Below are 17346 nucleotides of genomic sequence, written 5' to 3' on the forward strand. Positions count from 1 at the left end.
CCAAAATTGGAGATATGTGTTTTTCACAGGACAGTGACGATATGCACATATATAACATCACCTGGTAATTTGTAGACACTCCCTTAATATCACGTTTGACCTCTAGTCTGTTTTTGCTCCACAGCTCACCAACATCCATCCATTATCAATACCGCTTATCCTCACGGGTCAAGTGGCGTGCTGGAGCCTATCCCAGCTGTCTTCGGGCAGTAGGCGGGGGACACCCTGAATTGGTTGCCAGCCAATCGCAGGGCACACAGAGACAAACAAACATCCGCACTCACAATCACACCTTGGGGCAATTTAGAGTGTCCAATCAACTAACCATGCATGTTTTTGGAATGTGGGATGAAGCCGGAGTACCCTGAGAAAACCCACGCAGGCACGGTGAGATCATGCAAACTCCACACAGGGAGGCCGGAGCCGGGATCGAACCCGCGACCTCTGAACTGTGAGGCGGACGTGTTAACCAGTCGACCTCTGTGCCACCGCTGACCAACATGTCAGGTTTTTTTTTTTTTTTTTGGGCATAACTATTTGAAAGACGTTAGGAAAGTACTGTGTAAAGTTCACTCAGTGAATGCTTTAAAGGGGAAGTTAACACAGACATTTATTTTCAAGACTATGTTCTATGCAAGCCCACTAGTTGAAACATTGCATTCTGATAAATACATGCGTTTGTGGAATAAGTGTTAATCCACTAGTTTTTAGCCATCTCTTGGGGCGGCCATTTTGTCTTCTGTCGACTGAAATCACAACTGCTCACAACGACCAATTCAGATTCAGAAAACAGCTCAGCCATGATTGGTCGTTGTGAGCAGTTGTGATGTCATTTTCAGTCGACAGAAGTCAAGATGGACGCTCCCAGAGATGGCTAAAAACAAGTGCATTTTGCTGCTTAATTTATATTCCACAAACGCAAAATTAATCAGAATGCTGAGTTTCAACTAGTGGGCCTGCTGTGAACATATTCTTCAAAAAAATATGTTTGGGATGACTTCTGCTTTAATGTGTAGTTTTATACACTGTTGCAGTTGCTTCAGTCACATAAGAGAAGAATTGCAATTGGTACAGGTTTAACCAGTGTTTTCCAACTTTAAATGAGTGGAGGCACATCTTTAAATGTTCTGCCTGTCACAATACGTCATTGGCATAGATTTATGAACAAAATATGTTTCGGAACAGTTAAATGAAATTGGAGTTTTGTGTGACACATTATGTGAGTTCAGCAAGGCTTGACTTTTAAGGTTCCACTCTATTTAATTAGACATCCATCCATTTTCTATAGCTTTTATCAACATTAGGGTCACAGCTGAATTGGAGCCTACATCCGAGCTGACTTTGGGATAGAGGCGAGTTACATCTTATACTGGTCGGCAGCCAATCGCAGACAATGGGAATATTTTCAATATAAATGACCTTAACACTGATGCAAGCACAAAATCCACTACTATACAGATACCTAAAACAGATGATTTAAGACTACATGTTGTAATCGCAATTGATACAGTTGATTTCAAGAACTGTTTCTTTAAGACCAATTAGGCCACATCACACTGTTCAGACTGAGATCTGGAGCATCAGTAATCAGAGCAGGCTCAAAGGGCTCCTAAGCGGTAGAGGGTGGAAAAAGGTTCGATAGTTGTCTCGGCTTACATTTGTTCTTCACGTGTCTCAATAATTCATCCTTTTACTTTTCTGCTTTTAATTGATGTCAGCGCTCAGTGGCCCTGAATGCAAACCTTTTGCAATAAGTCTACTCTGCATCTTCCTCATCTGCAAAAATCCAATTTCTCTAGCTGAATGTTTTGGGTAAAAAGAAAATATCTTTTTTTTTTTTTTTTAACCGCATACACTGTACAGTAGTGCTTGAATACTGGCTTATTAAAAGGGTCACTCAAGTGATGAGCATCTCCAACTCAAAGGCTTCATGAATATTCTAATTGCCTACTTTCACTTGAGGGCTATTGCAAGTCGATAGTGATTCAAGGACACGCACACACACGTTAGCTTGGCAAGAAGGTGTGCTGCTCTGTCTGTCGTTATTGCGCGTCTTTGGCTCTGTTCACCTTCCTGTCAGACAAAAGCGTCTGCATAGCGGCTCTCACGTGGGGGCCAGGCCAGCACATGTGCTCCTTAACACATGTGGCCGTATATTCTAAATAAGGCAACAGCGCTAACAGTTATGAATTATGGAGTGCAATAAAAGCAGCTTCAACTACCGGGGCCCTTGGCTAGAAAGAGAGACGCGGAATAAATGACTGCTTTTCCACAGCTTGTACTATCCAACAACTCACAACAGTGTTGTTTAATGTGCAGTGGGGTTGTGGAGGCCCTACTTTATTGCTAGGTTTGCAGTTCTTGCAGATTCATTTTGTATTGGTCAAGCCAAAGTTTATTCGAGGTCTTAAACATGGATATTTCATTATCAGTATGTTCTGTGTTGCACTGTGTCTACACAGCAAAGGCAGATTGCAATTGCAAATGCTAGTTAGGGCGTCTGAGGTAATTAGCTTAGATTTACTCTTTAGTGGTTCATTCAAAGAGGAGAGTCTGGGACTTATGTGTGAATTGAAATTGTTAATTGGCAGGGGAAGTTAAAATGAGCTGACTTGCAAGCATCATCTCATTAGAGCCCTTCAAATGGGCTTGAGTGTTTGGCTTGGCAAACGTGGAAGCTGGACTTGTGAGAGGGAGATAACCGGCTCCCCCTTTTCTACTTGCCCCCCACTCCCTGAAGTGCAGAAGCTTAATGTTTGCAGTCCAACAGGGACTCCTGCAAGCTCATCCTCACCCTCCATATTAGCTTAGCAGCCCTTTTTTTTTTGCTACAGCTCCCCCTCGTAACAACATTCCAGGCTTCATGGTCTATGCCATAAATACCTCACAAAACAGGAAAAAATCATAAAATCAATAACAGATGCACAATTACGCAGGTGCTGTTTCTCATCACACTTCAAGCTACTTCTGCAGTATTAATTCATTTGACTGTTGGCATTTAGCAACAGGTGATTGAATGATGGAAGGTTCCATGACTCTTTTTTAAATTTATTTATTTTGCCAACTCCCCCTGGGGTTAATTGTCACAAAATAGTCTTGGTTTACCGCTGCTCGTAGAGTATTTGGAATTTTGGGGGCTGTACTGTAAAGATTGAGCAAACAAACATGATAGATTAAATATTTTGTTGCTTTTAAGTGCATGAATAACGACTAAAACAATGACAATTGCTTTGAATTGCCATTGACATTTGCACCCCCGCCAGGGAAATCTCTGTGTTTGCCCCTGCTCCCAAAAAGTGGTTATATGGGGTTCACCAAAATTTCATAAAGGATTATGGCAGCAACGAAGGCAGCAACCTTTGCTGCAAACAAATCTAATAAATCATTGACTAAATGAATCCCTTCATTCTTGGTTATATAAAAATCATGGGAGAAAACTGGTTGAAGGATCCATTCATGCTTTGTTTATTTCACTTGGCGTGTTCATGTCACACTGAGAAGATTGGAACTCTAAACTCCAAGTAGGATGCCTTGAACATTTCCCACGAAAAGATACAAAGCACTCTGAGGATAGGAGAGACCTTCCAGCATGTCTGTTGGAGGTGTCAAACAGCTTGTGGTACTGAGCTGTCAATCACGCTGAGCTTTGCTAATCCAAATCGTCAAAGTTAACACCCCGTTCCGTTAAACATTCATTTGATATGTTTTAGAAAGAGCGAGGTCAACGGGATGCTGTGTGAAGGAACACCTCTGAGTGTATCTTTCCACTTGTGGATAGTCCACCTGTGTTCAAGAAATCAAAGCAGTGAATGTCGGTGCGTTCTGTCTTTTTCGAAACTTTCTCTCTGACTCTGATAGAAAAAGCTGGCTAATCAGCTAATAATACCGTATCACAACTCTATAATGGACACTGGTGGCACTCCAGCATGCTGGACATGTGAGTGTGTGTGTGCCTTTCTTAATTCATTAATTGCCTCGCAGCCAGTAGACAGGACAGCCGGCCAGTTGCTCGCATTAGGATTTCTCCACAGCTGTTGAAAAAGCCTCCTGTCTTGGCAGCAAATTGGCTTGGCTCTGTTTTGAAATGTTGTGAGAATCTTGTGTTTTAATAAATGTCACAGAAAGGCAGACAAATAATTTTGGGTGGGATGGGGACCCTGAATATCAAAAATGAGCAAATAACTCACATCCTCCTAAAGGGGATTGTAATTTCCTATACACGCCACAAGATGGAAGCATCAAAGATTAGAAAGCACCAACACAATGCATCTAGAATGTACGCGATTTAGTAGTTAAATTAGTCAACACAAATAAACCAAATACACATGAGGTTAAAAAGTACCGGTAGTATTAGCAAGCATACGAGCCTAAATAACACGCAGGCACGAACTGACGTGACATCACACAAGGGCAAACACGTAAGGTTGCCATGTGTCTGTGGGATAAGAGGCTTTAACAAAACACTACTTCTTGCCGACGTTAAGCGTTCATTTTCACAATCAAGTCTTTGTTTTGTTACAAAGCAGACGCAGCAGCGTATTGTTTTTCCACTGTTAGAGGAGAGCGGTGAATTCGATGACGGCATTCGATGTTCGTCAACTAGCATCTCTTTTCAGAGCACTTGTGGTTTTGTTTGATTTGAGAATAGACTTGCATTGTGAAGTCGACGCATTGACTAGTCGACTAGTCGGTTCGTGTGATCATTTAGTCATGCAATGTGTTTTTTGTCACTCCCAATTTGTCTGCAATATTTCGCATTGAAGAACTAAAATGGGGTGTTCTCTTCTTCACTCCTTCATGCTGTTGTTGTTATAATAAACTCACCCATTGGTCACATGTAATATTTTTTTTTTTCCAGTCAGCAGTTGTTGATGAGATTTAGCCTGCAAGCGGCACCCAGCCATGCATAAATCTCCTCTCTCCAAGCGCGTTGTTTTTATGCCGGGGGACCACACACATGGCCGTAAAGTGAATAATGATGCGTCCATGTATAGTTATACTACAATGCACATTGCATTGACATGAGGCTGCCGTAGATTGTGTCTGTCTGCTGCTTTCAGCTCTAGCAGTGCGACTCTATGATAATGCATGTCCAAAATGATGTAAAATCTATATTTGTCTACAATCTAATACATCTACAATCTCTAGCTTGAGTGGGCAATTAAATAGAGACAAGGTGCTTTGTTCCTTATGCTGTTTCAGCACTCAACACTGATCAAATGCACTGCACTCATGCACTTAAGACCGGTGAAACCAATGTGCTTGCATGCTCTAAATTCACACATAAGGACCAATCTCGCTGTTAAGAGAAGAAGAAAAATCTACACCGGAAGTATAATACCAGTTTTTTCATACAATTATTTGTTGACCTTGCTACTGCATTAGTGTAAGATGGTGATCGGAGGAAAGGAAGGGAGCTCAGCGGTAAGCTAGTTCTGTTATCAAGGAGCTCAGTGGTAAGCTAGTTCTGCTATCAACTAGCTTTGGACTGGACCAATCTCCAATTCATCCATCCATTCATTTTCTACAGCACTTCTCCTTATTTGGGTCGCGGGTGTGCTGGAGCCTATCCCAGTTGACCTTGGGCGAGAGGTGGGGTAGATGCTAGACTGGTTGGCAGCCAATCACAGCGCACCGTCCTCAATTTCCCAGTCTGTATTTCCAAACTAGTAAACCTCTATTTTCTGCTCTGCTGTGTCCTGGCATCCCAGCAGCAGCTGCAATCTACAACACTGTAGGGATGTTGTTTTGAGAATTAGAACATAGTTTATGACTCCTGTGGGTGTTTTTTTTTTTTTCTTTTCTTTTTGCCCCTCATGTTTGTTAGTTTCGCCTTGTCTGGTGGCGAACTGTGTCTTCTGTAGTTCATTAGCAAAGTATTGGATGCATTACGGTAGAAGATACAATTGACTAAGTGGAGGCATTTGACTCAAGTAAATTAAACTGTTCCCATCATGAAATATTTATTAAGTGAGCAGGCATTTTTTTATGTCACACTGTCATTCATGTACAGGTATAGAAAGAAGTTTAAGTAAAACAACTCTGCCTTTGAAGATGTCACAATGGTGAATAAGGTGTTCGTAGAGTTATGCTTTAATTTTGCGGCACTTAATAGGTACTGCTGAAATAAGTGTTTTGTGACTGGAATTAATTAATTGCCGTAATATTTGTATTTGATATTTTGTTAATTGTACTGTGTCTGTGTCACTGTTGTCCCACTTGGACTTCATATTCAGCTCATTGACTGCTTCGCTAACTGTGCTGTGGGTGTTGGAGAGGAAGAGGGTGAGTAAAAGAAAAAGTCGGAGGAAGAGGGTGGAGCGGAAGGCGAGGCACATAATTGTGGCTGGCTGATTGAAAGCCAGCAGACTAGTCTGTGAAGTCCCCCTGTGAAGTGTGTGGGTAATTCTTGGACAGAACACAACACACTGTGCATTTATCCCATAAACCTGTCTTTCCACCATGGGAAAATAGTTTCTGCTTGCATTACATCAACTCCTCACTTTTACTGTATATTACCCCCAATTCCACACCAGTGTGACATATGAGATGACCAAAAATGTGTTAACGTTATACTGTACAATATTCTACAATTGATTCTATTTATAGTAATGATATCAACTCACATTTTTCCCCAAGTAGATTCATTTATTTCAGTTATCGTCTAGCTTTCACTTCAACCGTGTGGAATACAGGTCAAAGTTCAAGGGTTGGTGATCCAACCGGGAAAGCCCACTCATGCAGAACAAGAGATCGTCAACAATCCATTACACGCCATCTGCGGGGGCGTCAAATCCCCAAACTAACACTTGTATGTTTGCGTAGATGTTGTGTGTTAGTGTGTAAGATCACACAAGTGAGGATCAACACCAAACACTCGCACACGACATGACCAGATGGGGACACAGAGGTCACTGAGGAAGTGACCATCTGGTATCAAACGCGACATCAAAGTTCCCACTCAAAGCTTACTGTTGCATAAGTCTTGCTACTTCCAATGCACATTCATGTTAAAAAAAAAAAAGACGCAATTTCATTGGGTTAGTTTTGCTGTCTGATATGTAATAGCACGGTTGGTTGATATTTTGTGTGACTAGGAAAATAAAAAGACTTTGTCAGGTGGAACACGGCCTTAGGGAGAAGTCTTGAATACATTTGTGATGAGATGGAGACTTGACATTTGTGTTGGCGGTAGAGGAGAAGAGCAATGGAAACTATTTTAAAAGTGGATTGAAGGTGTGACAACTCACATTGTTATGATGATGGCTGAATGACTTAGGAGACAAACAAAGCACTTAAATTTAACCTACAAACTGATGCAGACGATGGTGGTGAAGACTGGCCAATGGATGAATAAACAATGACGGAAAAGCCGGCCAATGAATGTACAGTTAGAAAATGCAGGAAAGTTGGACTTGAACGGAAGTTTATAAAATGTTTGCGGCTAAATTAAGGACAAAAATGTTTATTAAAATTAACCCACTAAAGCCTGAAGCCCCTCGTGAGACATCTCTCTAAAACGTATTGTCGTCTTTGGAGTCACCCTTGAAAACCTGACATTTTCGCCACCAACAAAATAATTCATATCTCAGCCCCAGTAGCAGATAGAAACATAATTCCAAAAGAATTTGAGATCCTAAACATGTGGCTTTCACACAGGCCCGAGTTTATTAATCTTTACGGTTTCAATCGAAGATGCAAGTGAAGCACTATTTTTCGTCCTTAATGGGTTAAAATGGCGATGGAGGTTGCCACAGTGCCGAATATGCATTTGAAATAAAAATGTGACACCCATGACAGGAGCGGCGTCACGCTACACACAGGCTGCCATGTGACACATCTTGCCTCTGATTATAGAATACCGGCCTGCTGTATCATATTTTTCTGCGTTCTTACTTGTTCACCCATTGTTTGCATGTACTTGGCTTCAACTATACAATCTTAAAACACTATAAACTCACAATGTGTGTGTGTAAACTGTGTTTGATAGGTTTATCTCTCATCTGGTATCAGGTGGTGTTGCTCGTTTAGCTTAAGGCTTAGTATGAGATCTCAGCTATTTGTCTTCTATTTCGAGATGCCCAGAAGGAAAAGCCCGCTAATTAAGCTGCTATAAATACAGGACCTTCGTATAGCAGGTCACGCTTAGACCTGCTCCAACTGGACTCATCCTGATACAGTCTGAGCTGGGCTTTCGCTCTTAATTCTCCCAATTCAGCTCAATTCAAAGGCGCCAAATCGGAACGTGGCATACATTGTCAAATATCGTACGCAAATATGGTTTCTGTCGGCATTGATAATGATTCTGCTCGTGTGCTGCTGTGAAATATGTTTTGCTTTTCTGTGTAATGGTCTGAATTACCACCACTCAGGAGCATCTCTCAGATCACGTCAATGACTGCGTTTACATATAGCCAATACTTTTAAAACCGGAATATTGGCAGTATTTGGGTTTTTAAAAGCCATGTAAACGCACACAATAACCCAAATATGCCCTTATTCTGTTTTTTTTTTTTTAAATGACGAATATCATGCCTGGGTTACTCCCTTTCCAACCTAAAGATGCGTGAATGTATACGGCAGTAGGAATAACCCGAATGCACGGGACGCTCTGCGCTTGCTCTACCGCAAGGAATCCCGGTTTTTGTAGTACAGAAAGTGCTTGTACGCACGCTGTTTGGCGCGCAACCCACCGAAAATACACATTTAGTGCTAAACAAAACATGGCGAAAGCTAGAGTAAGTACGACACAACACTTTTAAAAGCAAGGAGGAAACCGCCTGCTTCATTCCTGCGGTGAGTGACATGAATATAATGTCTTTCACTGACGGAAGCAAGTAACAAGCGGAGATGACGTAAATTGCGTCAATACGTCCGTGAATTTGTCCGAATACAAAGCCGTGGTATTGCAAGTAAGGTAAAAAGAAGTAAGCAATGTTTTTTTTTTTTTATAAAGGATCTTTTCTGTTGTCCTGTCACACTTTCATTTTCGAAATTGTCTTGTTTCTTTTTACTCACTTTATTTTATAATTAACACACAGCGGTGACATGGCATCTTATGCGTTTATCCATATCCACCAAATTCTATGCTCTAAATCTCTTATTTCTTCTTCGTCTCTTATCTCTGTAATACTTTTACGTACTGCACCCTTGTGTTTGGACTACTATGCTACATAAGTTAAATGCCTTGTGTTACAGACTAAATATGTCCCTGTTCGGAAAACATGCAATACTCTTAAAGTGTTACATTTGAGTTATACTTAATCCATGCTCAGAAAATGATTGTGTTGATCAATATCTGGTTAAAATCAGACATTTTCATCACGATTAAAGAGGCAATGCCGTATTTGTCACTAATGTGAAAGGAATAGATACAGACTGCCACATACTTTCCATCCCTTTATATTTCTTTTCACTGTAAATGCAGTGATTCCATAAAAAACACACAAATTGGTCTTCCGCTACAGTTTTACATTATGCCTTGCTCTTACATACAGTAGTAAATAATTCTTCTTCACGGAGAATACGTTTATCAATAGATTGTCTGAAATTTCAAGTTTGTCAAGACTTGTGTTTACATTTGGTCACATGCAGTTTCATCTTTGCCCGCTACTCGATTGCACGTCCCGATGACAGTGTTTAGTGGTTTGGCTTCACTGCCTGGGAGTGTATTTTGATCTTTTGTGTGATTTACTGCTCCTTTTGGAAGCGTTCGCTGCCGTGCAGCGCTGCTCTCGGTAAGCCAATTTGAAAGTTCACTGTGTCTAAGCAAGAATGTGCAACGTCCAAACCGCATTAACCCCCTCTGCTCCTGAGCCTGTCATTGAACAACAGGCAGGATTCGCACAGGCAGGTAGAGAGGAGGTGTTGTTGAGGACGGTGAAGTGGAATTGATGAGCCGCGGAGGAGAAAATGAGCAGGAAAAGCTGAAATGAAAAGAATGAAAAATTCATATGAAGGCATGGAGACGAGGAAGAGGAGGATGGATGATAAAAGTCGGAGTCGAGAAGGGGAAGCACGCAGAGGGAGGGAGAGGGCACGGGAGATTAATTGTAGTAGTAGTGCTTATGTAGTACTGAAGTAAACAAACACACACACACACACCGGCAGCAGCAGAATGACAGTCGAGTTAACAATTGCGCCCACATTTGTTGCATGAACCGACTAAGCTCATTTTCCACCATTTCATTACAAGCACGTCTCAGTACTGATTCAAGGTCACTTCAGGTCCCCTCAGCGTTGCTGCTGATACTTTGTTCAATTTCTTTATCCTTCATAAACCGTGCGCCACTTTAGTGCCTCTCTTCGACTGTTGCCAGTTTTTGTATGTGTTTTTCAAAGGTGTGAACAAAGTGGAGTGGAGTTTGCAGATTTGGATAGCCACATTGTGTATTTACTAGGGATGTCACAATATCTGCAATATCCTGATATCGCGACATTAAAATTGCCACAATAGAGCGTTGTCGTCGTGTCACAATAGCAGCAAATCTGTTTAAAAGCCCAAGTTGTTTTCCATTTGTGCAGTTCCAGCTCACTGGTGGTTAGTTTATTAGTGCAGTTTAATTTGATGCCACCTAAGTTTAATACCCACGCTAATCGCCAATAGGAGCCCATGACTGGCCAAGCCTATTTCTGTGTGAATGCTGTTATGTACAAAAACAGAATATTGTGATGTTTTATCTATTTTTTTTAATGAGCTCTTTTGGTCACAATATCGTGAGCTTTTATGCAGTATTGTGAGCTTTTTATACATCGACAACCTCCCCAGAATATCGTGATAATTATCGTATCGTGAGGTTCATATCGTGATATTATCGTATAGTGACATTTGGGTATGGTGACAGCCCTAGTATTTACTTCCTGCTGCACGCAGCGTTCATTGCAAAGTGATTTTTACATCACTTTACACTTCACTACATTAATTTTTATATCACCAGTATAAACATTATTTCATTTTAGTCTCTGAGAACGCAGTTTGTGGGTTTGTGTTTTTGTACATATGAAGAATTTAACAGTGATGGTTTCATACACGGGTGGCACGGTGGACGACTGGTTAGCACGTCCGCCTCACAGTTCAGAGGTCGTGGATTCGATCCCGGCTCCGGCCTCCCTGTGTGGGTTTGCATGTTCTCCCCGTGCCTGCGTGGGTTTTCTCCGGTTTCCTCCCACATTCCAAAAACATGCATGGTAGGTTGATTGGACACTATAAATTGCCCCTAGGTGTGATTGTGAGTGTGCATGTTTGTTTGTCTCTGTGTGCCCTGCGATTGGCTGGCAACCAGTTCAGGGTGTCCCCCGCCTACTGCCCGAAGACTGCTGGGATAGGCTCCAGCACTCCCGCGACCCTTGTGAGGATAAGCGGTATAGATAATGGATGGATGGATGGGTTTCACACATCAGCTTGTGGGCAAAGAAACACACATTTTGTATGTCCGATAAATATTTCATTTACTTCAATTATACATTCGGTAGATTTTAGTATTCAGTCAGGAGGAGGCCCATGCTATTTCAAAACCTGCTTTGAGTATACCTTTACAACTTTATACATTAACACATGATTGTTTTTTATTGGGGGGGGGGGCAAATCTCAGGAAACAGTGGGCCTCTTATTTCTTCTGGATGTTCACCACAACAAACGGTACTAAGTGTGTGCGATGGCTTCATTCTTGATTCGTTCATTTCTGTGACCTGCGTGCGTGGATGTGTGCATGCGTGTCTGTGTGCGTGCATATGTGCATGTTGGCACTTTGTGTTTTAGCACCTAGATGTCTGCTCCACAGGGAGTAGGCTCCAAGCTAAGGGCAAAAGGAAGATCATTTTTACTGTCTTACACACACCCTTACACACAGTGATTGAATATCCCAATTGATTGTTTTATTTATTTCTTTGTTTTATCTAGTCCTTCCCCCTAGTCTCTAAATAACTCATGTGATATAGAGAAACATGAGTTCGTGACTTTTATTGTCCTCATATGTGGACAGTAATGGAATTTCTTCGCTGCCCTTGCAATGAAATTGATGAAACTGCACCAGCTACAATAATATGAGCATGGGCACAATGTAATGCAGTGATTCACAACTACTGTGCCGCGGCATACTAGAGATCATAAGATGCATTGTGGGAATTTGTCGAATTTCAATTAGTTTGTCACAAAATTACTATACAGTGTGTTAACTACCTTTTCATCTATCTATGCCAATGACATAATATTACATTGTTATTATTATTACATTAAAGGCAAAACATTAACATGCTCTTCTACTAGATTACAGAAGGTACAAATAAATAGGGATGGGTGAGTACCAATACCAGCATCGGGTATTTTAAGGCATCGGGTACTCATGGAGGCTGCCGATACCAGCCACTGATACTTAAGGCAAAAACAATCCGACATTGAATAAGTCCTCCTTGGGAGAAAGAAAGGCCTTTGTTCGCATTTTTTTGTCATTGTGTGAATGAAATTTTATGTATCAAAAGTACTAGCGGCATTTGTACTTGGTATTGGTGAGAACTCAAACTGGTACTAGAAACTGGTATCGGTCTGAAAAAGGTAGTTATTATAATTTTTTTTTTTAATCACTGTTATTCCCTGTAGGACAGCGACATCCAGAAAAAAATCGACCATGAGATCCGGATGCGCGACGGTGCATGCAAGCTGTTGGCTGCCTGCTCGCAGCGAGACCAGGCCTTGGAAGCGGCCAAGAGCCTGCAGACGTGCAGCACCCGCATCATGGCCTACATGTCCGAGCTGCAGAAGATGAAGGAGGCGCAGGTCATGCAGAAAGTGACGCGGAGGTCGTCGGACGCGGGGCCCTTGGACGATAGACTACCGTGCAAAGGCAAAGTGGCCATATCAGGCAAGTACAGTTGGTGTCTCGACTCCTGAGTGACCCGACTTAAAAGCTTTAAAAAACTTGCTGTTTGAACACAAATGTTAGCAACACACGTAGACAGACAATATAGCATTCCTCAACGCATAGGCATATATGTATCCTCTGCGAGAAACGACTAATAGCACTGCAGCTTGCGATGGTCTTTTGTGATCATCACCAAGTTTACACTATGTGCAGTATGTCCTTTACGTACTGTATTATACTAGCCCTTGATGGACAAGGCGCACACACCAGACACACAATGCCCATTGAATTAAAGAATGACATAATTATCCACAAGCTATTTTCTTATCTTATTATATTTATTTATGTTAACCGTATAATGTTCAAACCGTACATTTTTAGACATATAAAGTACAATAATGTACAATGTTTTTTTTGTTTTTGTTTACATGTTCGGAAGATCATGATAGATAGATTATTATTGTCAGAAAACATTGACATGAACAGTGTCTTCACATAAATTCATATGATTAATTATTAAGAAAAACATAAATGAATGACATTATAAAAGGTAATCAGGGCAATTTTATAATTTAAGAAGTGTGTATCACACTGATATCTCTTTGCATTAATCATTACCCAAGACGTAGCCGTTCATAGATACTGTGTAGACAGACACTGTAGAATCTTGAACACTCTTCCAATTTTCCATGCTAGCGGAGCAGAAGGCACAAAGGCTAATAGATTCTTGAGCAAATGTGGGGTGTGATTTGATTCTGCCAGACCGACTCTTCATTAGTGCATACTTCAACATTTATTGACCGCGGTGAGCATGCTGACGCGCTCACTCCGCCCATCACATCGCCAGTGAGGGCAAGCACATGAATGATTATTGAGTGGAGAGCACTGCTTGTCTCATCGTGACATAATTCACGCCAGGGAGCATGACAATAAGGGAGACACAGATAGATTCTTTCAGGCTGTTTATTAAGCCAATGTGTGAGTTATGTCACACACACACACGGGCACACCATACAGTGGTAAGCGTTGTGTACTGTAGTTTGTCTTGGAACACTGAGGAATAGTGATGAACATGTTTGTTTAATAATCCCCGTGTGTTTTTGTCGTGATAGATCTCCGCATACCTCTCATGTGGAAAGACACAGAGTACTTCAAGAACAAAGGAGGTGAGGAGCAGCCGCTTTATGATCACTGCAGCATGATGAATGCACATATTGGGGCCATTAGGGAGTCATCTATGGAGGGATGCAGGTGTTGACTTTTATTTTCTGAAAATTTCATCACTAAGGGGGGGGGGGGGACGCTGCGGCTGGTGGGCTTTTTTTCTAGATCTAGACACACTGGGTGGACAGGAGACCCTGTTTTCCTATACTGCTGTTGTTTGTTAAGGTTTGTGGTTCCGGCTGATGTATTCACTGCAGCGTGGATTTCGCAACTTCTCGCGGGGCCTATAATGGAAAACTGACAAGCAAAGCCGAGTAGAACTGAGCCCAAGGAGAAATTAATGACCAATGACCTGTGTGGGTTTTTTTCCTTCTTTTTCTCGACTTGAGAAAGTTCTGGCAGCAGTTCTGACCCGCAACTTTGCCTCCTGGCTGTGTGAAGGAGATGCACACATGCAGTGAAGTGTGTCATAGTTTAGTGAGTGAATACTGTAGGTAGTAAGTACTGTAGAGAGTAATTTTGCTTTAAAGGGGAAGTCAACCCAAACATTTTTTTCAACACTATGTTGTATGCAGGTTTGCGGGATATGAGTTAAGCATCAAATTCCACCAATTTTTAGCCATCTCAGGGGGTGGCCATTTTGTCACTTCTGTCGAGTGAAAATGACATCACAGATGCTCAGGGCTCAGATAATGACCAATCATGTTTCTTCACCTTCAGAAAACAGGTGAGCTGTCATTGGTAGTTTTCAGCCGGCAAAAGTGACAAAATGGCCACCACCAGAGATGGCTAAGAATTGTGTTGTTTTGTTTTGTTGGTTGGATTTACTCTTATTCCGCAAATAGTTATCAGAATCCCTTGTTTCAACTAGTGGGCCCGCATAAAACATTCTTGAAAAAAATATGTTTGGGTTGACGTCCACTTTAAAGAAATTTGCTAATCACACAGGTTATGTTTAAATGTTTTATGGCATTTCTTCTTGCCGCAAGCAGTGGGATTTACCACTGTTCTTTACAATGACCTTCCGCTAGCTGACCTCCTCTTGCGGAAGTCAATGTGGGTTAATTCGCGCGCAGTCTCTTGGCAGCTGCGATGGAATTAATCGGCATGGCCTGCACATACAAATGAACCCAGGAGACAGGTAGTAGACTTTTAACAAAGCTTAATGAGGTCAGTAGGCGCACCGAGGCACAGTCTGAGCCCGTGAGGCAAAGAGGAGTAAACCATGTGTCACCCTGGTGTCATACATGTGCATGTAAGCAGTGTTAAACTCCTATTTGAAGCAATAAGTGGGAGTATTTAAGGGAGAAGGCGAATTGCCTCGTTATATCCGAAAGGATGCAGGTCATGACTGCTTTGATAACAGAAATGTTACAAATTAGCTGCTTAAATACTGCCACTGCTTTTAGGAACTGCAAACAACTCAGTACTTAAATACTTAAAGGTGATGAAAAAGTTCAGTAACTAGTCAGTTACTGATACTGTATATATAACAAAAGCGAAGAGTAGAAAATAGTGAGGTTATTACGGCTTCTTTTCAAATTAGCGGCATTTACTAAAAATTTGTGAACGTTGTTGCCCCTTTTCAATATCGCGTAGTCATCTTTGTTTTTACCGGTATTTCCATGCTGCATTCCGGACTGATGAGCAATGAATATTCCACTAATCGTCCGACCTCAAAATGTTGCCCTCGAACGTAAACACAACGGCTGTGATAAACGAGTATTTGTTTTGTTTGTGAATAGATCACTGTCCTGACAACATCAAATCTTTTATGGCATCTTTTCAAATGCAAATTTCTATTCAGAAATGGTTGTGTGAAATGGTAGCAGTGTTTCCTCAAAATTTGAGCACAGGGACTGAGCCCTGTTGTGAATAGCGAACATTCATGAATAATCGGCACCGAACAAAGGTTTTGTAATTACCTATAGATGCCACAAGATTTTGCAGAGCATTATTTTCAATTCCACATGGACTGGACCGAATGGCTCGTCCTTCCCTAGGGCCTCGGCTCCAAGATGGCGCAAAAGCAATATTTCTAAAGAAGTCAAAGTCTGGATACATTTTACTGTTTAATTTATAGTGTACGTTTTCTCTTGTGTGTGTATAATTCCTAGCAAGTAAGTATAAAGCTTGCAAAAAAAGAGAAAGACAGTTAAATTTGATGTTGTAAAATGGTGGTGTCCACCTTCTCCCTCGCAGAGCTCCATCGATGTGCAGTGTTTTGCCTCCTGCAGTTAGGAGGAGAGATCTTCGACACGGACATGGTGATAGTGGACCGCACGCTCACGGATATTTGCTTCGACAACACCATTGTATTGTAAGTTACACGCCGGCTTCCCTCGGCCCAAGTCGGCAACCGACAAGGCATTCGAGGGAGCGGAGCTGATGGTATTTTTTCTTGTACTCGCCCTGTGACAGCAGTGAAGCCGGTCCTGCTTTCGAGCTGCGCGTTGAGCTGTACAGCTGCTGCTCAGAAGAGGACTTCTCAGCGGGGAGCACCCCCAGGAAGCTGGCCAGCAAGCTGAGCTCTTCTCTGGGTCGCTCGGCTGGGAAGAAACTGCGGGCGGCTATGGAGCCTGGGCCGTGCAGCCCAGTGAGCAATGGAGGGGCATCTCCTCTCCTGCTGCCCGTTCCTTCTGTGCCGTAAGTGCGATGGCAAACAGTAGCTGACTGCAAAGATCAACATCAAATTAGACGACGCAAAACACTTTTTCCGCCTAATATATTAATATATATGTATATGTGTGTATGTATATATCCCATTTATGATAGTTTTCATCAATCCACAGGGGCCCCAAGTACCACCTGCTGGCTCATACCACCCTGTCGCTGTCACACGCCCAGGAAAATTTCCGTACGCACGACCTCACCATCTCAGGCAACGGTGAGTGTCAGCCTCCATCGGTCTGTCTTTCTCCCTTTCCCTTTTTGCCAAATTAGCCATCTGTCATTTATTCCCCTTTCTGTCAAGCTTTTGTTCTGCTGCCTCGCTGCACTCTTCATCATTTCGCTGCATCACCCCCCGCCCCCCGCCTCCGCCGCCCCCCCCTCCTTATCCCTCCCTGTCCTCGCCTACTCTCTGACAGACAGCCATAGTCAAGGTCACAGGAATAAAGGCTGTTCCAGAGAGGTGACTGCAGCGTAAAGCTGAAGTGATAACAAGGGTCCCCGGTGTTTTACTCTTCAGCTGTCCTGTAAAACTTTCATTGGTGCTCTTTGCCCCAGAGCCTGCAGCTGCCACTCTTTTACACCTCTGCGCCTCGAGTTTTGTCTTAATGGCGACATTGTCCGACTGGAGAGCATGTTTGTGGGTGGACTTTTG

General features: G+C 42.2%; 1 protein-coding gene across 4 annotated transcripts in view; it reads left to right on the top strand.

Moving 5' to 3' along the window:
- rtkna (rhotekin a) overlaps window positions 1-17346 on the top strand; it is a 68952-nt gene that overhangs the window by 43955 nt on the left and 7651 nt on the right. For 3 of the 4 annotated variants that reach the window (XM_086031310.1, XM_086031311.1, XM_086031312.1), the window contains exons 2-6: window positions 12596-12857; window positions 13970-14023; window positions 16224-16341; window positions 16443-16667; window positions 16814-16908. In XM_086031310.1, the coding sequence (XP_085887436.1) occupies window positions 12596-12857; window positions 13970-14023; window positions 16224-16341; window positions 16443-16667; window positions 16814-16908 (754 nt within the window). Of the gene's footprint in view, window positions 1-12595; window positions 12858-13969; window positions 14024-14053; window positions 14109-16223; window positions 16342-16442; window positions 16668-16813; window positions 16909-17346 lie in introns of those variants that run through there. The other variant, XM_086031313.1, reaches the window with a different exon arrangement.

The sequence above is a fragment of the Filicampus tigris genome, chromosome 5 (assembly GCF_054856515.1).
Source record: "Filicampus tigris isolate MCC_2025a chromosome 5, RoL_Ftig_1.0, whole genome shotgun sequence".
Classification (NCBI taxonomy): domain Eukaryota; kingdom Metazoa; phylum Chordata; class Actinopteri; order Syngnathiformes; family Syngnathidae; genus Filicampus; species Filicampus tigris.